The following is a 23,114-nucleotide window of genomic DNA, read 5'->3' as shown; positions in this document are numbered from 1 at the left end:
TTTTTGACAATGCAGCGAATGTCGTCACTCCCTTTAGAATTTAATCAGCCCTGAAACACCCAACATGCACACATGTGGTCTATGCCAAGACAGCAGAATGACAGCGACGGGAACGGCGCTGGGATTGCACATGTGAGCCATTTCAACTCCCTGGGCATCTGTGTGTTTGGGGCGTACTATTTATAAACAGGAAACAGTTCAAAGACAACAGCGTTCTCTCTCAGAGGTTTTTGTCACTGCGAATATCCGGGTCTGTAAGACTCCTCCAAATCTTGAGGATGTCCGTTGCTGAAACGCACACTGGCCTCAACATTAGGCCTCAACACTTTGCACAGTTGAATGAGACCAACGGCCATCACAACAATCCTGCTTTTCAGAAACATCCATACTTTTTATTGCAGAGCCAGCATTTAAAAACAAATATAAATCTCCCTGCAAGTGTGTCTAACTGGTGAGTGTGCAACATTTCCGCCTGGAGTCAGCTGGTACAGGCTGCAGCAACTCCCCACGACCCTGTTCAGGATAAGCGGTGATGAAAATGGATGGAACAGATGGACGGACTGGGCATGCCATAAGGAGCGAAATGCTGCACAATGATGCTGCAGGATTAAGTTGATGAACTGATTTGCTGCAAGTGCGGACTTACAGCCTCTTTAGAACACTGCTGTACTTTTATTTTACAGTTTTTCTCAAACACTTTGGTAAATTTCTCAGCTCACAATTGAAATTTGCTCCACAGTGAGAGCATTTATCAAAACAGTTCAGACAAATGCAGTTCTCAAAATCCTGAGTGTATCGCTCAAAAGTCAATAATTTGTGTTCCCGAACATATCAGTGCCATCAGAACGACAACTCTGGGTGTCATTGCGTACAGATGACACAAATTGCTTAGTCACGTTGTGAATATAAAACTGGACTCTGGAGGGATGTTCGGGTGTGAACTGCCACTTAAGTTTCAATGATGAATTCAGTACTCTGAATTGAAAGTTCCACATTTGTGTATGTGGAAGATTGATTGTAAGAGACTGGGCAGGATTCACATTTCACTTTTACTGTGCACACTATAATTTACTGTTTGCAGTATAATTTTTTTTCTCATTGTGACACAGAAAACAGCAATGCATGAAAAAAATAATTAAAAAAAGCAAGAAAGTAGAAAAAGTAGTGGGCCACAAATTCTCATTCACCTCACAGCAACTATCTTCACCTCCTATGAGCTATTTCAGAAAACGGATTGATCATTTGTTTATCTAATGCTTCACACACGTTCCTTTCATTACAAAAACTCAAGATTCGCCTTAATGGATATGTCTGATATATAATGACGTGTTCAACTGTTTGACTTATCCACTGAACTAATACCAAAATGTTGTTGGGTGTGAGAGAATTCAGCAGACCCATTGTCATACCTTTTGATTAACATCACCGTAAGCATTTAATAATGTCAGAAAGAGCCTAGAATTCTACATAATCAGTTGCATGGATGTGGCAAACCAGTTGCAATTTGTTCAGAGAAATGTAAAAATGCTTCTTTTTTATGTGCACAAGTGAAACAAGGATGTGAAATGATCTGAGAAATGCCCCAAAGCAACTGAGAAAAACTGTCAAGTGCCACCAAAAAACCCCCAAATCAACATTAGCGACTTTATAACCACCCAACCCTCATTTGGGTACGGTGATCTGCAGCCTATCCCAGCTGACTTTGGCCAAGAGGCGGGGTACACCCCGGACTGGTCGCCAGTCGGTCGCAGAGCACATACTGACAAAGAACCAGTCAATTCAACATCCACATCTTTGGACTATTTTGAACAGGAAGCCCATGCAAGTGCAATGAGAACATGTAAACCCCACAGAGGAGCGACTCAAATCCTGTACCACTACATTGTGAGGCTGCCAAGCTAACCCGTAGCTCACTGTGTTGCCTGTACTTACAACAATCCCATTCATCCATTTAATCCCCTTACCCTCACGAGAGTGGCGGGCATGCTGGAACCTATTCCAGCTGTCTTCGGTACACCCTGAACTGGTTGCCAGCCAATCGCAGAGGACACTTGGACGAACAACCATTCACGCTCACAATCAGGGACAATTTACGTGCATGGATTTTGGAATGTGGGAAGAAACCGGAGTACCCGGAGAAAACCCACGCAGGCACGCATGCAAACTTCACACAAGAAGGCCGGAGCTGGATTCGAACCCTGCACCAGTACATTGTGAAGTGGACCACCTTGCCGCCCTAAAACAATCCCTTCAATGAAAATAATGTACACCACTATAAAATAATAAATAAAAGTCGTTTTTTAAAATCCGGTCAAACTCAGGGATTAATGTGGTTAAAAGCAAACATGAGCAGATGCTTCCTTTTCTCAACTAAAATATTCCCACCCCACATTAAAAATCACACACAGTTCCCAAATAACCATAAAGTCGTTTGATAGTATATGGCACGCTTTCATGCGTTTAGCGTTAACGTGCATCAACGTCACCATCCCACATCAGCAAAGCGCACTTGCTGAATGGTCCATCCATGTTGTATTTCTTGGCAGCAGCCCTTGGGGCTAATTATTAATGTGTATGTGTGAAGGAGCAGGTGAAGCATTAAAAGACATGTCAACAGTGCATACCTTATGCGGGGCTCTTAGCAGCCTGTGCACTCCAGCAATTTGATTGATGAGCGGAATATCTTCCCTGAATGTGTACACTGGAGGTCTGCTGGGCTCCGGGAAGTTGGTGCTGTTGAATGGATCAGTATCATCTAAGAACTGCACCCTGCACACAAACGTAGCCATGGCGTGTCCTCCATGCAAGGCCGGCTCTGGGGACAAAACAGCGGACGCCTCCCGACAGAGGCTCCGGCGCAGGTTCCTCCGCAGTTGTCTCTTGTTAACCTACTCGGAGCGTCTCCATGCGGGACACCCACCGCCACATGCAACACCATGCACCAAGCCGGGACAGGACAGTAGACACAGCCGATGCAAGAAAGTCAAAATCCGGAGCTTCGTCTTTGTCTTACGCTCTCTGTCTCTTTCTTATGCGGCATCCAGCAGCATTGTGGTGCTGAAGCACAGAGCGGATGAGGACCTCACTTCGCGATCTTTCCTCTTCCAGAGCGATGCACCAAACACATTCTGTCTGGAAGCAGACTTCGGCTCATGTTACAAGCATGGTGGCGTCCTCAAGGGGCCATAATGAGAAGTACACGTTGATGAACACATCCCACTTAATGAAACACATCCCGAGAGCGCACACGATTAAAAATAAATATGACATTGGAAATGTAATTTTAGAATAAAAACGTACACTTAAAGACTCCACTGCATCATGAGGACTGGGAGGTGATTCGAATTAATTTTTTTAGTCACAAATATGTCTGACAGTGTCCATCGAAACTGAAAATGTTTTTCTTTAGAAAGGCAACATTTAGACAGACAGATAGACAGATAGACAGACAGACAGACAGATAGATAGATAGATAGATAGATAGATAGATAGATAGATAGATAGATAGATAGATAGATAGATAGATAGATAGATAGATAGATAGATAGATAGATAGCATTTTCATCTCATTTCATGCCATCCTTTTATTTTGAAGACCTGTTTCCTGTTCGTCAGCCTTACGCGCCTCATTTGTAACTTTATCGAAGCAATGGAGTGTCCAGGCCACCTGTTCACCTCTACCAGACCTTTGAATTGACACTTTAACTGTGTTTCCTGTGTTGCCAGATCCCGTTGCAACACAGAAAGCAAAATACATCACTGTGTCGCAAAAAGAAAACAACAAAAACAAGGTAGAAGAGAGAACATAGTTTGGTCTACTTAGGGAAAAGTGTGCATCAAGTGACGGATCATGACAATTACCATGCAGTCTTCCTGCACTTGACGTTTGTGGCTTTTTGGCCACAAATTTTCATCCACATTATAAAGAATATATTTTCTTATAATGGACTGTTTCAGAAAACTGGTTGATCTAATGCTTCACACATTTCCCATTGTTAGAAAAAGTCAATTCACCTGGGGGACGATAACCTCTTTGGACATTCATGACCTCATCGCTCGGTTGTGCTGCACTCTGAGGGCTCCAGCCAACACGACCATTGAAGGATCCTTCCAATTATTACCCTGTGTCAGTTAATAACTTCTCTTATTGTGCTGAGTCCATGCTTTTGGGGTCGAAACGGGTCACGTGACAGATAGCTAGATGAACGAACACAGACACGGATAGACTGCAAGAAGGACAGACAGATAGGCAGCTCGATGGACCGAGAGGCGGATTTCACTTGCCTTCTCTCACTTTTACAGTTGCCAGTTAATACTGGTTTGTACACAGTGAGTTGTGCTGAGACAGTGATTACCAAAGCCTTGAAGGCCACCCTGTACGGTAAATACTACTAAAACGATACGTTTTCCCATAAATGTTTACAAGAGCAATGACCTGTCGCTGTCAGATAAGACACCACCGGTACTTAAGTTTCATGGGTGGGCTTCAAAAGATGTCACACCTCCGGCTTCAAGCTCCCTGTCAATATGTAACAGAGATCCACTATATAGTCCATCATTTACATCCCAGGAACAGCAAAGTGCGTCGCCCTAGCATCGTGTTTATTGACAGATCATGAAGCTCACAGTCCCCAACGCGGGCCTGGATGACAGGATACTGTCGCACCAGCAGCTGGACAAGCTGGAACAGGACGAGGCGGGTGACAGGCCCAAATGGGAGAACAAAGCACAGTATATGCTGACCTGCGTCGGGTTCTGTGTGGGACTGGGAAATGTGTGGCGCTTCCCCTATTTGTGTCAGAGTCATGGAGGAGGTGAGTTTACAACCATACACAGTGTATTCTTTGTAATATTGTGTGGTCTTGCTAAATGATGATATTTAACTCTACACTATTAAAATGACCATTTTTTGTTTGCTTGTTTCGTTTTGAAATGAATAAAACCGAGATGAATCCTGTGAGAAGATTTTTGACCTGTAATGTCAACTATAACCAGTTCAATTTACTTGAAAAATAACATTAAAGAGGCTACAGGAATTTCTGGCAAGTAGGGGCTGTGTCCAACATGTGACAACAATCTTACATGCATATTTTTATGTGGTTGCCCCCCCCCCCCCACCTCACGACTCACGACTGTATAGAGGAGCCATCCTTGAACACTTTTGCCATAATGCCGTACGGTATGCAAAACAAAATCGGACAGCAAAAGAACAGCGTGCCCAGTGTGAAGCATAGCAGTGTATGTACTGGGTTTTGCCTTGGGAAAGTGGGACCTTAGTCAAGGTGAAAAGAAAAATGAACAGTTCCAGAGAGCAGATACTTTTGGCACATACTTGCAAAGAGTTCCTCGAAGAGGTATTTGCACAAGAGATAACTGAGAGATGTCAGACATGTTTGAAATGCTTTTGCAAGCAAGAGCGGGCACAATGATCTGAATGAGTTTGAGTTTGATTTATTTATTATTTTTTTATCATTAAGCATGTCCATTTATTTTTGCTTTATTATTTGAATTGTGATTGTGACAGGTCATAATTTAATGTGGGCAGGAGTTTTGTTTAAATCACAGAAAGGTACATTCATTTCAGTAATTCAGTTTAAAAATTGAAACGTTGAATAGATTGATGAAGTACATGGCCAGAAGCTCAAATAAGTTTTGCATTAATAAAATAACGAATGTTTCTTGCATCACATTCAATTTCTTTGAGATGGCAATTTTTGTCTGTTTGCAGAGATCAAGAATTAAATCCAATTAATCAAAATGAGAAACAAATATTTTCCCTCTGTGTATGGTGTAGTACTATTCAGTAGGACTACTTTCTGAATTGAGCTGCTGAAATGCATATTTTCCCCCAGGCTCTTCTAATTTATTTAATTTATACCGTATAATTTATGTACCTAGAGTACAATGTATAATGCATTGGTTATGTAATGTCCTTTTTAGTCAACAGTATATAGAGTAGTAATCTAGTTGTGCATTTCTCATCATTGTATTTTGTAATGACTGTGGTCTTTCAACCAAATCGCCCCACGGGGACAATGAAGGCAACCCAATTGAATTGTTTCAACGGTGTGCTCAGAAACAAATCCGGTAACCCTTTTTCAACTCCAGTGCAGTCGCAAAGAACGATGGGCATGTTATTGTCGTCTGTATCTTACCGCTACATGTACAAGCTTGTTTAAGCTGCTGATCCAGCAATACGTATTTCCTCACTGGAAGATAAGGCTTTTTTATATTCTGTTCAAAGGCTGGCATTCTTGTAAAAGTGCATGTGCTTTCTGGCTTGCAAAACAGGCTGCATCAGCTGCCTGCTTTTATGTTTGCTTGCGTCATTCCATCCTCATCTATATGATAGGATGTAAATAAAGATAACAGCATTGAACTGTTTCCCGTGCAGGGGCGTTTATGATCCCCTTTCTAATCCTGCTGGTTCTCGAGGGAATCCCTTTGCTTCATCTCGAGTTCGCCATCGGTCAGCGTTTGAGGGGAGGCAGTTTGGGGGTGTGGTCCTCCATTCATCCTTACTTGACCGGGATTGGTGAGCATCGTTCATTGTATCGTTGAAGTTGTCCTTAGAGGACCCTAAACAAAATGAAAACGTGTATTCACAGGGATCGCCTCCATGTGTGTCTCTCTGACTATCAGCCTGTATTACAACACCATCATTGCTTGGATTCTTTGGTACTTCTTCAATTCATTCCAAGACCCCCTGCCTTGGAGCCACTGTCCGATGAATGAAAATTTAACAGGTATGTCTCCACTGAATATTCGGGAATACTTGCACAGAGGAATTTCAAAAAAAGAACAACAACAACAACACCATCGTAATTGCAGGCCTGGTCTCCGAGTGTGCAAGGAGCTCCCCAGTGGACTACTTCTGGTACAGGGAGACTCTGAACACAACTGCAAATATTTCTGATGACGGCGGCATACAATGGCGCATGTTGCTATGTCACATATGTGCCTGGGCTGTGCTCTACGTTTGCATCGTGCGAGGTATCGAGACCACTGGCAAGGTACTGCATAAGGGGACGAATGATGGAACCTCGACTTTCAATTCATTGTGTCTGGTTTGAGACAAAGAGATCACGTATGATTCCTCTTGGCAGGCCGTATATGTGACTTCGACTCTTCCGTATGTGGTGCTGACCATCTTTCTGGTCAGGGGGTTGACGCTGAAGGGATCTTTGAGTGGACTCAAGTTTCTATTCACACCTAACGTAAGTTTTTTAGGAGCACCCTCATGTAAGGCGGTATGCCACTGAATGGTGAGCATGCCTTTGCCGTTGTGTCATCGACCGCAAATGGCGTCATCCTGATCAGAGTTCCTCCGGCCACATTGCAAGAATCCAACTACTTGGTTCATGTTTTCATGGGGGCCGATCATTGGGTTTTAATTCCATGTGCGAACCTAAGATCAGGTTCATGATGAATTGCTTCCAATCTGCAGCTCGAAGAGCTGGCTAACCCTTCAACGTGGATGAACGCAGGTGCTCAGGTCTTCTACTCCTTCTCTCTGGCTTTTGGGGGCCTCATATCCTTCTCCAGCTACAACTCAGTACAGTAAGTCCGACCTTTGACAGCTTTTAGAACCACGCAAGCCTCACCTTGTACCTGTGTATGCTTTCAGTAACAACTGCGAACAGGACGCAGTGATCATCTCTATAATAAACGGCATCACGTCTATTTTCGCCGCGACGGTCATCTATACAGTCATCGGCTTCAGGGCAACGCAACAATATGACACCTGCATCAATGGGTGATTGTTATTCATCACATTCTGACATCAATGTATAACTGCGTCCTTTCTACCTGCTGAAATACCGTATTTTACATTTCAGGAACATCCTGATGCTCCTAAATACATTTGACCTTCCTGAGGGACACATCATTGACAGCAACTACACTGAGGCTTTACGGCATCTCAATGCAACGCATCAGGACGTTATTGAAGGACTGGATCTGGGCTCTTGTGATTTAAATACGTTTCTGAGTGAGGTAACGATTCCACAGTTGTTTTTGTTTTTGAATGAAACAATAGTGGAACATCTAGAGTCAAACATGACTGAGCCACGGAAATGTTCGGGTCAAATTCGGATTTTGCGGTTACATTTTATAGTGGTTAACTTTTTTTTTAAAAAAAAGATTGCCTGCCCTGTACAGTTCATAAGATAACGTCGGCAAGGCAGTGACCTTGGATCAGATTATAAAGGTTGCCTTCCTTGTTATGGGATATTGTGTGTGTGTTCTTTTTTTTCCTCCAAAATAGGCAGGCAATATCCTGGAAGTGACTGTTCCTTTGAAACTTGACTGTGTTTGAAGATGGCAGCTTTGGGAGCATACTTGCTGCTAAATTGTCTGTTCTTTATCTTAGGGAGTTGAAGGAACCGGTTTGGCGTTTATCGTCTTCACAGAGTCCATCACCAAGATGCCTTTCTCCCCACTGTGGGCCGTCCTCTTCTTCGTCATGCTCTTCAGCCTCGGCCTATCATCTATGTTTGGGAACATCGAAGGCGTTGTGGTACCTTTGCAAGACCTCAAGGTTTTTCCGAAGAAGTGGCCCAAAGAAGCCGTCACAGGTAGCTCACACACTCTTTACACCTTTTTCCGATGTGATGGATTTTTTTGGTTAGTTTTTTTTTTTTTTGTAAATCTTGGGAAACATTTTTTTTTCATCTCCTCAGGTGTGACATGTGTGGTCTGCTGTCTGGTGGGCCTGATCTTTGTCCAAGGCTCAGGGAACTATTGGCTGTCTTTATTCGACACGTATGGAGGATCAATCCCACTGCTCGTCATTGGATTCTGTGAGATGATCTCTGTGGTTTACATATACGGGATAGACAGGTAATTCAAATAGTCTCATTTTGAATTGCATTTCCACCTTCCAAAATATTGTGTTTCGATTTATGTATAAATTGTTAAAAAAATACTGTATATGTATAATTGTTAAAAAAATACTGTATATGTCGATAAATCTTTTCTTTGCCCTCCTGTGCGGTATTTCCTTCAATCTCGGGTCTTGTACTGGGCTCTGCACAGGGTCTTAAGTTATTTAAAACTGAAAATGAAAACTTTTCCAGAGGTGGTTGCTGCTTCATTAGCGCAGCAGTCGCATACAGTCTTGGTAGACTCCAAAAAGAGAATCTGAGGCATGCAAAAGGGCATGAGGCATGATGTAAGGGCACTCCATTTACCGTTCTAATCACATTGGGTTTTTCTTTTTTTTTTTTTGTTTTGGACTTTGACATGTTTTTCGGCAAAAGTATAAATAGTAACCCATTCGAATGGATCCAGGATTAAATGATCAGGAAATATGCAAATGCAGATCTGGGCTTCGAGTCCAGGCACTAATAGCAAGTACACTGATAAGTATGACGTCAACGCGCCTAAATCATCATGCACTTTTTTTGTGTGTTTGTCTGCTCAGGTTCAATGAAGACATCGAGTTCATGATTGGACACAAACCAAACCTTTTCTGGCAGGCTACGTGGAGATTCATCAGTCCGCTCATCATGATCTTTATCGTAATCTTTTACTTCATCACTAAAGTCTCAGAAAAGGTCTTTTACAAAGCCTGGGATCTCGAATATGTACGTTTATTAACATCTGTCTCGCAGTATTCTGAATAAGGATCTTCTGCACCGTCTATAACTCATTAATAACAAACACTGTTTGCAGGAGAAATTCCCAACTCTGGAGGAGAAGTCATATCCACCGTGGATCTATGTGATAATCTTCATCCTGGCAGGCATCCCGAGTCTTGCTGTACCCCTCATTGCACTCTTCAAATGTTTAAGGGCAAAGGCAACAAAGAAGTCAGAGCTCGCCATTCAAATCAATGACAAGCCCAAATTATAGCTGGCATAATATCGTTTGTTCGAATCCATTTTTATAACAGTATAGACACTTATTTTTCCAGTGTTATGAATGAATCTGTCAATTAAGATGTTGTAGCTGTGTGTCCAGCAGGGGTCAGTGTAGAGATGTGTTAAGTGTGAAGTATTTTTGAGGCGTGTGAATAGAGTAAAAAAAACAAACTGCTGCAGTTCAGCTTTGCTGTTGTTTATTTTCGGTAATCTTTTTTTCTTCATTCGTTGATCTTGTCTTGTTTATGTACTTTCTATTAAAAACGTAAAGTCCTTCATATCGGCGTTTGCGGTTTAAATGTGTACTGTATTAAAAGTATGTAATAAACTTTTGTGCACCTTTGGTTGCAGTTTTATAATGACATTGTTTGAAAAATTGTGTCAAGTTTTGCGGGGATTTCACCATGATTATAATTTAATGAGTGTTAAGGTAGAATTTAGAATGACCTTTAAAATACACATGCAATGTTACGCTATATTGCACAAGTAATGGTTTGCATCATTAGAAAGTGATGCATGATATCATTTTTGACTTAAATGTCATGGGACTTTATTCATTATTGTAAGAAAAGTCCTGAGACGGAATCATCTAACGCCCTGGACACTGCAGAGATTGCTCACTTAATTCTATTGTATTTCTCCTCGTGATATAAATTAACAATTTTGCCGAATAATAAATGAAGGCAAAGGACAGCCTCTTATTAATTAATGAAGGCATGAATGTATCATAGAACACCTCTGATGCAAAGAAAAGAAAATGTGAAGAGCCCACCTAAAGTGAACTACTAAAGTTCCAGAGACTCAAAGAATCCTGCCTACATCACTTTCATATGCTGATTTACCAACGTCATTAAAAACACGCAATCTCGTAGATTTTTTTAATATATAATTGAGATGAATTATAATGCGACACTATGTTCCCGCCAGCCACAGCAGCACCACATACCCGAAATGTAGTGCCATGGGATTTTTGACAGTTTTTTTCTCCGTTTAGGTTTTGCTGAGCTTCCAATAAATGATACACGTGTGACGGGTAGCTTTATCATTCACTCTCTCTTACACAGATTCACATTTAGAGCTGAGAGAGCACCTGAGCTATCCTGATTTTTGTATCTCTGCAAGACTTGTGCGTGTTTGCCAGTTTGACAGACCATTCACTGTCAAGCTGGACGGTGCAGACGAAGCAGCACCTGCCGAAGTGGCAATTTGGGAGCACAAAGTCGATTTAAACCTTGCACCTGCTCAGGCCGCATCATCATGGGCGCAGGTTCCACAGCTGGTTTACCACGACATATTTCATTCAAAAATATGTAAACAGCAGGCATCAAACCCTCTGAATCATTATATTATGTTTTAAATCATTCCACTGGGAAGCACAGTTATGGGTGGGCACGTGAACAATCAGAGTAGGGGTCAGTCTCCAAGTGTGCACTGTGCTTCTGACATGTCGAGAAACTAATGCATGACGAGTTCACTGCATTTAAAAGGAAATGACTGGCTATAATTAAACTCAGCTGTGACCACTCCCACAGCGGTGGAGCCCTCCCTCTCTCAGTCCACCGGCCCGAGTTTGTCTGTGTAATTACCAATCCACATTCAGTGCATGTATTTAACAAATAAATGGTAACGATGTCAGCATGCTTGTAAAAATGTCAATCAAACGTGTCAATCAAATCCAAATCCAATTTTCTAGAGCCGGCGAGGTCAATACAACTATTGTGAATGCCACAACTGCCTCTCATCTCAACATAGAACACTATATAAGAGAAAAAAGTGTTTGCGCCTACAGTATGTGTGTGCGCATCTACACGTATGTGTGCGCGAGGAGCATGCATGTGTCCTTTTTGAGCCGGACCAGTCACGCAGTTGTCCTTTTTGTGGAGTGGGCGGACGGTGACATTGTCCTCGCCGCCGTCACGTGCTATGGAATATGCTGGCTGCCTTTGTTGTCCCACTGCCTGTTCTGCTTTTCTGGCACTTTCATACAATGGTGCACTTGAGTACTGGGATGCTATTAAGCTTTTCAGACTACTACGGCTTGAATTCCAGCTCTCAGGAAACACGAGCATCCCAATGTAGGATATATGGCACAACATACATCAAGAATCAGCAGCAAAGATCGAGTGTAAGACCAGAAACAAGGTGACTCACCTACCTTTGAGTTTTCTGAGCTAAAGGCAATATTTGTTCAACAGCAAAAACAACTTGTTTGTTTCCTGCTTTCCAATGCGATGCACAGGAGATATTATTATGACTTTTTGTTGAGGTCGTGAAACACGTGAGCCACAGTAGGATACATTGAACGACTTCATACTTCTTTGGGCTGATGTGAACTTCATCGACTTTAACAAAAGAGTGAACATGTTTACCATCTTCCATAGGCAATGTCCCAGCGAGCTGAGTCCTCCCAATGTGGCGGCGTTGTGGTGGAGTTCGAGCCTGACGACATCAGGAATGCCAGAGCCAAAAAAGCCAGGAGCATACCAGGTGAGTTCATCTTTGAAGACAAACGGAATACATTGGCAAGACTCAAATAATGTCTTAAGTACCTCCATTCAATTTGTATACTTTATTTTTTTATTTTTATGAGGTTCAGCGCTTATCTACCTCAAGGGTCCCAAGTTCCTCATCTATGTCAGTGGAGCATTGTCAATGTGGGTAAGAATCATCTCCTGCATGCGCACACGCACACGCACACGCACACGCACACACACACTCATGCAAATACACGTGGGGAGCAAAGCATAAGGCAGTATCACACAAAGCAGAAACAAACATTTCCATACCTGTCAACTCATACGGTTTAGCCATAGTTCATACGGATTTTGTGGTGAATCTTACGTATATGGCCGTATCGCACAAATCATACGCATTCTGAACATTTCCGTTTTTTTTTCACCAACTCCAAATGATTTGGAGTTGGTGAAAAAAGTAACGCAGGAATACAACTCTGAACACAGTAATGCCACTAAGTAGAATGATGATTAGACATTAACCAGACATTGTTTTATGGAGATCTACAATAAATATCATTGAAAATTTCGTGGGTTTTTTTCTGCCGTTATTTTGACATATAAAATGCTTTGGTATGTTATAAGGATTTTTTGCTCATTATAAGGATTTTTTTGGTAGTTTATACAGGTTGGCGCTCCAAAAAGTTGACAGGTATGCATTTCTTTTCATTTCTTTTATGTGCCAAAGTACAGTAAAGTCTTGAAGTGCACTGTATTTCCTCATATATTGCCCAAATGCATGATTGGCTTGACTGATAGCAAATCCCTATGTTGGTGTACATTCTTATAACATTTTTTCTTATCAATTCCACACCATGCGCTGTATATTCGTGTCCGGCGCAAGTATGGCACGTGGCTTGCCGCAGTTAGAAACCGGCAGTTTGCACCGTTGTGGGTGTGAATACAGCCGACTTGCTCCACAGCTCATTGAGGAGACTTCATTCATTCCCTTAATAATTGCCGCACAAGAGGCGCATTCCTTTACACAAACTCATTTGGTGGAGTAAAAAAAATATACAATGAGATCCACCACGCATATCAAAGGAGCGCAGAATCTGTCTGCCTGCGCCGAAACCAAATCTAACAAAACCACGTTCCAAAACCTGGCCCACAACACACCTACTCAAAGGTCTAGTCTACTGTCTATCACCAAATTGTCAGATGCACCAGGGGCGTGGAATAGAAAATGTCCACCTTCAGTCCGTGAGGCGCAGCGCGGCCTACCAATAAGACTTGCCCCGGCACGAAAATGAAGATATACCCGTTTTTACGGCGAGCGCACATGCACCCGTCCTTTAAAATACGGCCCTTGGCATCCTGGCTCGTCCACCAAGATTAGCAACTACTATGGAAGGTATGGATGAATGAGCTGGTGAAGCAAATCATACCGCAGTGATGCACAGGATATTATTTTTGAGTTACGATTCATATGTATTCTCATTTGAGCTGACTTCAGCTATGACTGCTAACAAAAACATAACAATGTTCATGTTGTGTTAATCAGGGCGACCGAATGTGGCACTTTGCCATCTCTGTGTTCCTGATTGAGCTGTACGGACGTAACTTGCTGTTGACTGCAGTCTTCGGCTTAGTGGTAGCTGGCTCGGTGCTCCTGCTCGGAGCTTTGATCGGAGACTGGGTTGATCGCAATCCCAGGAATAAAGGTATGCGGCAGCAATTTCACACCCACCTGAAATTTTTTCCATGCATGACTGTGCATCAGGCGAGCGGGTGATAAATCAGTGCATCTCAATCTTGAGGCTGGGCCGTGTGCTGGCTTGCCATCCCGCCATGTGGTAAATTGCATTCGCCTTTCGGCGTCTTAAGTGTGAATCATTTCCTGATTTGATTTCGACACTCAAAACCGGCGAGGCACACCGTTCACAGTTACCAACATCTGGTTTAAGTCAGCTTGCGTATATGAAGATATCAACCAGGCCCTAAGACTCTTTTTCTCTTTCTTTTTGTTTTCTTTTTTTTACTTCAGTTGCGCATGCATCTCTATTCATCCAGAACATCTCAGTGACCATCTGTAGCATTGTGCTCATGTTGGTGTTCTCATATAAGCAAAGGATTGAGCAGATCTGGGATGGCTGGCTTACTGTGAGTACACCCGACCGACATAATGACAGCATGTCAATTCACTCACATTCAAGAACAGAATAATGGCGGTGATTATCGCTGCTGTCGTTTCCCTCTGTGCTGTGAGCTTGTGGCTGCAATCCGTCTGTGCTTCCATAATAACATGTCGCATCGCAAAACTTACACAAGGTGGTTTGTTATACGGTGGTGATCGTCCTGGCAGATGTGGCAAACCTTGCAAGCACTGCGCTGACCATTGCCATCCAGCGGGACTGGATCATAGTCATCACCGGCTACAATCGCGGCCACCTCGCTGGTAAGACGACTCTTGCACGAGGTCACGGCGGGCACGCAAGTGCATTAACCTCAACCTCCCTGATCCTGAAAAAAGGAATGAATGCCACCATGAGGCGGATAGATCAGGTGACGAACATCCTGGCCCCGCTCGCCGTGGGACAGGTCATGACCCTGGCCTCCAATGTCGTTGGGTGTGGCTTCATCTTGGGATGGAACCTCGTGTCTCTCATTGTGGAGTTTTTCTTCTTGTCCCGGGTGTACCGCATCGTCCCCGCTCTTTCTGTCAAACCACCAACGGCGGAGGTGGACCTGGCCAATCTGCAAGGGATGAGCAGAAGCGGATCGCAAGGTACGATGCTGTGATTTCACTTCAAATACACTGTCGATGAATCCACTCTTAATAAGTCTTACAACAGCTAATCAGGGAATTTTGTTTATCTGGTAAGCTGTGAAGAAAAAAAAATTGACTTGTGAGAAAAAAATAACTACTGCAATTTTGCAATGGCCATACCAATTTTAGTTGAATCAGTATAAAAATATAACTCAAAAGATTTTTTTGTTTCCAAATTCTTCCCCAGTCGTAGTGCAATAGCGACAGGCCATGAAATTATTTTGCATATTAAGAGTTACATATGTTTTTTTTTTCTGATCGTTGTGAACAAGAATTGTATGTGAAATTCAAAAAAGACTGCTTCTTGTCAGTAATTTTTTATCGCGCAAGCCTGTCCTACACATATTGTCTAACTGACGTATTATTTGTCATCAGGTGAAGGTCAAGTCGTTCAGCCTGTGGCAGAAGGCGACAGTGATGCGAGGCTCCGCCTAAAAGAAATGACCTATCTCCCACTGTGCTCGCGGAGGTTTCGCTGGCTGGTGAGCACCTGCAAGGACGGATGGAGGTCCTACTATCAACAGCCGGTCTTCCTGGCGGGAATGGGCCTGGCGTTCCTCTACACTACCGTACTGGGCTTTGATTGCATCACCACCGGCTACGCCTACACTCAGGGCATAAGCGGCTCCTTCCTCAGTGTGCTGATGGGCGTATCGGCCATCACTGGTCTGATGGGCACCGTCATGTTTACGAGACTGAGGAAGACATACGGTCTGATCAACACGGGCATCATCTCCAGCTGCCTCCACCTGGGCTGCTTGCTCCTGTGTGTGTGCTCCGTCTTTGCCCCCGGCAGCCCCATGGATCTTAGCTTGCTCATGCCCTACTTTACCTCAAATTCCTCCTCGGAGCTTGGAGGCATGGCGAACCAAAGACAAAAACACACTTCTGCTTCGAGGGGGGGCAGCAATCAACCACTCCTACCCGACCGTTCCTCCATCCACTGGACCAACAACACTGTGCTTTTTGACAACGTGCCCTCCGGTAGCGCGCCAGAATCTTACATCTCCATTATCCTCTTGTTCATGGGGGTCATCACGGCACGCATCGGTGAGCGGATGCGCTTAAACATTTACTTTTACATAGTGCATCCACCACTGAACATATTAATTTCGCCATTGTGAAATGCCACAATCAATTCTTAATGTCTGCCAACCTGTTTAAATCCAAAAAGTCTCTCAATTACCAGTAGGCAACCATATAAGGCAGCTGGAATGTGAGGGAAAAGTTTTGTAAATTGATGACCTTATGATATAAAAGATGAAAGCAGCTCTGTAGATGTGGCGATTAGCTATCACATCAATTTGATTAGAACTGACCGCAGGACACAACTTGCCTACAGGAATGTGAAAGGCAAATGATAGTGCATTTGCCTGTAACCAGCAGAGTTGCTGTCCACCAGCAGATGGATTTTTTTTTCTTAAAAGTTATCCCTTATAAATTATTATGCACGGTGAATTCCATGTTGCACTAGCTTTGATTGGTAAAACGTAAAGGAGAATATCTCAAAATCCCGATGTGCAAGAAAAGAGTCAAGACTTTTTAAATCCACATCAAAAATGCATTTAGGGTCACATACATAACGCACCGTCGTGAATATTTGGCTTTCAGTTTTCGTACAAATAAGGCAAAAAAAAAAAAAAAAAAGAAGGGAATCTGAAGCAATTTCTCACCGTGTGTTAATTTAATATTACCGTGCACACCGACCAGCCACAATCACTAATTGGACAATATAATGATACTGTATCAAACACAAATTTTCTGCCTATGCACAGGTAAAAGTGTTCAGCTATGATTCATACTGTCAGAGAGGCATGATCTCACAATATGCTATTTGTTGTGGTCCTAGCTTGCTGTGATGTAAAAGTGAACTGCATCGCAATCAGAGCTGTGGCTAATATTTTTCACTCTTTCGTGTTTGAGGTATCCGTAATAGCTTTCATTATGATGCAGTAGGCAGTACCATCGCAAACTACCTATTCTGGCACTGTCAATCAAAACAGCACCTTCTTTGTAAAGGCAAAATATTTGATTTTGGATATCATGCGCAGGCGGTCATTATGATATACACTGTCACAATTACAAATCAACTGCTACCCTGGTTATTTCTTTCAAGCCCACTGTCACTTGTGTTGCAGGTTTGTGGTCCTTTGACCTGACAGTCACCCAGCTGTTGCAGGAGAACATCTGTGAGTCCGAGCGAGGTGTTATAAATGGGGTGCAGAGCTCTATGAATTACCTGATGGACCTGCTCCACTTCATAATGGTCATCTCTGCTCCACAGCCACAGCATTTTGGTATCCTAGTTCTCATTTCTGTGCTCTTCATCACCACTGGACACACAATGTACTTCCTGTATGCGCACAAAGCCAAGAGAAAACGTCGCCTGGACACCTAAAAGGGGAGACAAGGCCCCCAAATTCAAGCACGAGATGCTTTACCAGCACCGAGTCCGCTCTGACCATGTGAAATGAATGTGTCCCTCCCGTTCCGTGACTTAGCCATTCATTTCCGCACACCACAGCCAGGGTCTCTGTCTCACCTCAGCTGCTTCCTCCCTGCAGGGCCTGCATGCGATAAAGCAGCAAACCAGAACTCAGGTGCAATAGAATGGGAGCAACAGTGTATCATGAATATGAATGGCCGCGGTAAATGCAGCAATGAAACCTCCGGGGGTGATGTCCTAGTGGAATTTACAACAGGAGTAAACCCCAAAGGATTACCGCAAGGCTTTCAATGAACCTTTGAAAGCTTTCGCTATGAAAGTGGATGGATGATGACATTTTTTTTAAACTGCATGTACAAAAGAACCGCTGTTGTGAGGCAAACGCTGATGCATTGCTAAGAAAGACGGGCATTATACAAGACGGTACTGATCCACCCACTTGGAAATATTCCAGGATTTCCAATTAAGGAAAATAAAGGGAATTGCACATGAGATCGTATGAAATAAACCCGAAATAAAAGTAAGAGAGGCAGCGCCCTTTTTAACGGCCAAAAAAACCCCCAGATAAACGTATGGTCCTGAGTGCTATAGAACACAAAACTGATCTCCAATGGCATGTGTATTTAAAAAACAACAACACATAATCGGGTTAGTCGATATTTTTCAAAATATTTGAAATCAACACTGTCACTCCTACAGGGAGTGTTCAACCACACTTTCATACTTCAAATGGGCCCATCATGACCTCACCTCGACAAAGAGCATGAAGACAGCTACTCTATGTTTTCATATTGCCTCCTTACACAGCCCACAACCAGCATCACCTCTGCAATATATTTGTATCATTTTCCTGTCACCTCGACATATCGTGTGTTGTCAGTGTTTATGTTTGACTGATATCCTCCTCATGATAAATAATAAAGAACTAGTAAAATGACATTTTTGTCTTGACATGATGCCTGTAGAGCGGCAAAGAAAACTGCTGTAATGTGAAATTTATGATGGTGAACTTGCTAAAAGTATGGTCAAAAGCGAAATAAGGCGATGCTAATTGGCTTACCCATTTCACACTGAACACGGACTACAACTACCGGTAACATCATCAATTTGGAGAAGTACAGCAGAACCTTTCAGGTAGAACTCAATTCATTGACATTGGTTGTTTTCCTTTCCTTTCTCGTGGAAAATAATGCAAAGTGAATTCATTTGATCCTGACTCAAATTGCTGGTGTCATTCAACCTTCGTCAACTGCACACCAATTTAAAAAGCCTTTCGAAATAATTTTTAGATCACCTTTAAAATTTCAGATAGCTACGTTAACCATTGTACAATGAAACTACATACTAAAACTAAGATGACGTAAAACCAGTCGCCCGTTGACAGCCCGACAGACATGGAGAGGAAACAGGAAGCCGTGCACGCTGATAACGTCTGCCCTGATGGCTTTGTATTGGTAGTGATGCAATTAATGAAGCTTTTTTTGATTTTCATTTTCTTGTGGAGTTTGCCCTCGTTTTGAGTCTCAAGTGTTGAATGTGGAAGCACAAACACCATTTAATTGACACAGCAGTATGAGATCACATACATGCAGCACAAGGAGGCCCACTCTGTTACCGCTTGCCATGTTTCCCCCATTCCAATGTTTTATTCATTTACATTTACATTGATTATGACTTTACTCCTATGTTAGCACATGTTACAAAAAAAAATTGGGGTTGTTTCACCGGCGCCGTTGGAAAAGAACTCCAAGGAGCCCTTTTTCTGCTTGTATAGCACTGAGCAGCCAGAACCAGCCAGTTACTCTGTGGCAGTAAGTTCCGACTTATGATCTTCGGTTAAAATCTCTTTTCCTCCCTTCTGTGGGCATATCACAAAAAAAAAACACCAAAATTGTGAGAAAAAAAATCACCTAATCTGTCAGTATTTTGGTCTACTATTTTTTAATTTATATTTTAAAAAGTGTTTTTTTATGTGTATGATTGATGAAAAGTCTGTTGTGATTCTTGTCTCTTTTTTTTTAATGGCAATATTGATTTATGTATCGACTCTGTTTTGCAGTTGTTTTCAAGCAGTGGAGCTTATGCGTGAAAGATAGGACATAAGAAGGCATGCCACACGTGTAATACAGTAAACCAAAAGATAAGCAGAGGTTGAAAGATTTGGGTCTAAATGAAAAAGCGCAACAAGCAAAATGAGCTTTCATCACATCCTCCTCCTGCTGCTTCAGGCCTTACAGCATCCCCAATGCTTTTCGTGCTATTCCCTGATTAACATGCCCACACTAACAAGCCTGACTTGAGGCATTCTCACTTTGAAACTCGTTTACTTTAGAAACTGGGTCAGTGGTAGCACACTGAAGCTGCGGTTGCCTCATTGAGAAACTAGAAAAGGACTCTACAAAGAAAGTACCAAGCTGTTCGTAGATATTCAAGGCTGGCGACGTCCTTTGTCTCCCTGCGTATGATACAGTCATATACCTCTTAGTCCAAATGCCCATGAGATCATACAATTTGGGAATTTGACCAACATTTTCTTGGAAGTCAATATGCCTCTAAAGCAGTGGTTCTTAACCTGGCATTGATCGAACCCTAGAGGTTCGGTGAATCGGTTTCATGGAGGCCATGGAGGTTAACACACACCGACTCAACATGTCAATTAGTTGTGACATGCCCGCTTGGCCATCACTGGCTGCAAATGATTACATTGCTTGGTCAATCAGTGCTGCGGGAAATTTAGTCCGCTCAGTAGTCAACGTGTGAATGTCGGGATCAAACGTATCCTTAAGTCTTTTTTTAATTTACTTTTTTCTGTCTTGAATTTGTAAAAAGTCATATTTTTGTTTTTAACTAATGAAGGGTTCGGTGAATGTGCATAAGAACTGGTTGGGTTCGGTACCTCTGACAAGGTTAAGAACCACTGCTCTAAAGTCATACAAAAATCTAAAGAGTGAACCCCTGCCGTGCATGACATCATGCAAGGTATGAGAAAATCAGAAAACATCAAGAACAGGAAGGGCTGCAACACATAAAGATTGAAATCACACAAATGTATAATCACTGGAGGTGTAACGGTATGCAAAATAAATAAATATCACTGTTCTGTCACGTACCTTTGTTCTAAGGTCATAGTTCGATTCACAGAGAGTTTATGTTTTCTGTAAATAGATTACAGATAACATTCCATTTAAAATGAAACACCAACCGCTCGAATATTTCCTTTTTGCATTTCAAGTAAGTTGACAGGACCGACGTTCTGCCAAAAGGGTCTCAATGGGCACGGCGGAGGCTGAGCTGCAGTGAGTTTGTTCACGGGCATGAGGTCAGAGCACGGGACAGTTACACTTTCTTTCCCTGTTGTGTTGTTGAGTGAGGGAAACCTAATAATCAGCAAATCAGGTTACATAATTGCACCTGCATCTGGTTATTAACTATCTCGGTCGAGTTACGAAGAGAAAACAAGGGAACTATGTGGAAATCTTTGGCATGGACCACATGAAAGGAGATGGAGGGCCAGATGACTGTGATCTAGATTAGAAGAGCAGTGCCAACGATAATAAACAACAGCAAAAAAAAAAAGAAAAAGAATGCAGCATGATGAAATGTACAGTGGAAGACGAGCTGCATTTCGTCTTTGCATGAGGTCATTTCCGAATGAAAGACTCATTAATGACTTATTCTGCTCATCGCTTCCCACCTCCTTCACTTCTCCTAGTGCCCTAACAGAAGAACTGATGAGGCCATTGCTTAAATCCTCGATCCTACCACCTGGACAATGGGAATGGAAATATGCCCGTTTGCACCAGGACATCGACACCGCAAGGTGCCCGTCCAGAGCCAAGAAAATCATCAAAGACATCGGCCACCCCGACAAATAAACAGACTGTTTCACTCAGCTCCCCTCTGACAAGCGCCTCTGCTCCTGCAGGGCCACAACCCAGAGGCTGAGGAAGAGCGTTCTCTCCTCAGTCATCAGAATTCTAATGCGCACATGAAAACACACAACATACACCCCTACGCGTCACGACTTATCACTCTCATACAGGCTACTCAATTGCATTTTACGGTTCTGATCAGTTGCTTTGGTACAGTTGAGAAATGTAAAGTGTTTCTTTTTCAAATGTATTTTAATAGACATAAGACATATTTTGTGCAATGTTTGAAAACAGTTCCTGAGTGGCTCAACAACATGCCTGAGACTCGCTTTTGTCTAAATTCACCATTTTTGAAGGATTGTATTCAACTCAACACACCCTATTTCTTGTCTGGCTGACATTTATTTTAAAAGGATGCCCTGTCTAGTGCAAGTTTGCAACTGCGCACTCTGCCCCATAAGCAGTACTGCTGGTCTAGTGGCAAATACACAATTGGTTACTATGACGACTGCAAGTGGAGTTACGACTGAAAAGGCAAGCATAACTTCAACTTGCGGGAGCCCAGCGCAGAGATTAACACATCACCAAACACAAATACCCACTCTCACCCGTCCGACAACTTCACAGAGCAATCAAGTTTGTGACACTTACCAGAAGCAAACACTGTTCGCTAACACTAATGTGTGAATCCAATAACAATCAATGCAGCTCTGCTTACCTTTTGGATTTAACCTGGTGGCAGGAGCCTCAGACACATGCATGTGGGAGTTAGAGCATTAACTCCCACCTGTGCCCTTGCATGATAGCCTTTCAGAAAGTGCAGTCTGGTGGCCATACTTTGGTCATCGCTTGAAAGTAGTTCTGAATCTTCAGCCGGCCTAGATAATCGGGGAAATTCAGAATTTGCTTGCTGAAGGAAAACATAGAAGTAAGAATACTCAGATTGTGTTTTCGTAAACAAGTGAAAGGGTAAAAGGTGCAAGACAAGAAAGAGCAACTGAAATTGCGAACCCTTTTTTCCACGCGGCACTTTGATGTGTCAGCACATATGGGACGCCGGCACAAGTGAATGGCCTTGTAAGGACGCAGTCAAGCGTTTGCTGCTGACTCTGGACAAATCGATAGAACCCTAATAGATAAAATGGTCACATGGGGAGAAAAAAATGAATGTCCTTGGTCAGTCGATACCAGGGATGTCCAAACATTTTCGTTTGAGGGCCACATACAGAAAACTGGAGGCATGAAAGGGCCACTTTCATGCTCCAAAATATTTCAACTTTTTGAAACATGATAAAGTCAGTCAGGAAAGCAGTTATATAATGTTCATATGGTCAAGTTCATTTCATCAGCTTTCTGTTAAAGGTTTTAAGGCAAATAGTTGAGGATTTTTAGGGGTGGGCAAAAGCCATCTTTCTCACAGAATAGATCCAGCTCTGTACATGACAGCGGCCAGATCCCATATCCTCATTCAGAAGAAAAACTAACAGGACAAACTGTAGTCAGGTGACCATTTTTCATGACTTGAGGATCATTAATGTGATGTCTTCAAAAATCAACCTGAGCACAAAGCGGAAGAAATCTTTATTTTTATTTACTACAGTGTTTTGAAGGTAAATCGTGTCATTCTTCATAAATGGTTCATTTGTATCT

At 42.7% G+C, this 23,114-nt stretch overlaps 3 protein-coding genes and 1 long non-coding RNA gene across 7 annotated transcripts in view; 2 read left to right on the top strand and 2 right to left on the bottom strand.

The window, feature by feature from the left end:
* The window catches only part of fhod3b (formin homology 2 domain containing 3b), a 97,860-nt gene extending 94,753 nt beyond the window's left edge, over positions 1-3,107 (bottom strand). For all 3 annotated transcript variants that reach the window (XM_086114696.1, XM_086114697.1, XM_086114699.1), the window contains exon 1: positions 2,625-3,107. In XM_086114696.1, coding sequence (XP_085970822.1) covers positions 2,625-2,789 — 165 coding nt within the window. In that variant the 5' untranslated portion in view covers positions 2,790-3,107. The remainder of the gene's footprint in view (positions 1-2,624) is intronic.
* A 1,342-nt stretch (positions 3,108-4,449) lies between these two features.
* slc6a19b (solute carrier family 6 member 19b) lies at positions 4,450-10,150 on the top strand. The gene is made up of 12 exons (XM_086113775.1): positions 4,450-4,814; positions 6,395-6,535; positions 6,609-6,746; positions 6,832-7,013; positions 7,107-7,217; positions 7,448-7,560; positions 7,628-7,756; positions 7,839-7,995; positions 8,372-8,576; positions 8,682-8,841; positions 9,425-9,587; positions 9,676-10,150. Exons 1-12 carry the CDS (start codon positions 4,616-4,618, stop codon positions 9,853-9,855), a joined length of 1,878 nt encoding a protein of 625 aa, XP_085969901.1. The 5' UTR covers positions 4,450-4,615; the 3' UTR covers positions 9,856-10,150.
* On the bottom strand, positions 9,578-17,497 carry LOC147203584 (uncharacterized). Its single transcript, XR_015101200.1, has 4 exons — positions 17,386-17,497; positions 12,471-15,073; positions 12,233-12,360; positions 9,578-9,779 (listed from the first exon to the last, which is right to left on the bottom strand). It is a non-coding gene; the product is annotated as an uncharacterized LOC147203584 (long non-coding RNA).
* Positions 12,242-17,544, top strand: LOC147203583 (ferroportin). 2 transcript variants are annotated; one of them, XM_086113778.1, is made up of 8 exons: positions 12,242-12,350; positions 12,454-12,521; positions 13,881-14,040; positions 14,364-14,479; positions 14,648-14,774; positions 14,850-15,104; positions 15,522-16,196; positions 17,285-17,544. In XM_086113778.1, the coding sequence occupies exons 1-8, from the start codon at positions 12,248-12,250 to the stop codon at positions 17,542-17,544; spliced, it is 1,764 nt and encodes a 587-aa protein (XP_085969904.1). In that variant the 5' UTR covers positions 12,242-12,247. The 2 variants fall into 2 exon arrangements, with proteins under 2 accessions (XP_085969904.1, XP_085969902.1); XM_086113776.1 differs by having other exon boundaries at positions 14,648-15,104.
* Positions 17,545-23,114: the final 5,570 nt, after the last annotated feature.

This window comes from Hippocampus guttulatus, chromosome 6 (assembly GCF_054856545.1).
Source record: "Hippocampus guttulatus isolate MCC_2025c chromosome 6, RoL_Hgut_1.0, whole genome shotgun sequence".
NCBI classification, from domain to species: Eukaryota; Metazoa; Chordata; class Actinopteri; order Syngnathiformes; family Syngnathidae; genus Hippocampus; species Hippocampus guttulatus.
This window is presented reverse-complemented; position numbering and strand designations above follow the sequence as displayed.

What these genes read in the sequence shown, in the direction of transcription:
- slc6a19b (XM_086113775.1), top strand. Translation starts at nt 4,616, where the DNA reads ATGAAGCTCACAGTCCCCAACGCGGGCCTGGATGACAGGATACTGTCG. An exon ending in AGTTTCTATTCACACCTAAC is followed by an intron (nt 7,218 to 7,447) that starts GTAAGTTTTTTA and finishes TCCAATCTGCAG; the next exon opens with CTCGAAGAGCTGGCTAACCC. An exon ending in TCCAGCTACAACTCAGTACA is followed by an intron (nt 7,561 to 7,627) that starts GTAAGTCCGACC and finishes GTATGCTTTCAG; the next exon opens with TAACAACTGCGAACAGGACG.
- LOC147203583 (XM_086113776.1), top strand. Translation starts at nt 12,248, where the DNA reads ATGTCCCAGCGAGCTGAGTCCTCCCAATGTGGCGGCGTTGTGGTGGAG. An exon ending in AAAAGCCAGGAGCATACCAG is followed by an intron (nt 12,351 to 12,453) that starts GTGAGTTCATCT and finishes TATTTTTATGAG; the next exon opens with GTTCAGCGCTTATCTACCTC. An exon ending in GAGCAGAAGCGGATCGCAAG is followed by an intron (nt 15,105 to 15,521) that starts GTACGATGCTGT and finishes ATTTGTCATCAG; the next exon opens with GTGAAGGTCAAGTCGTTCAG.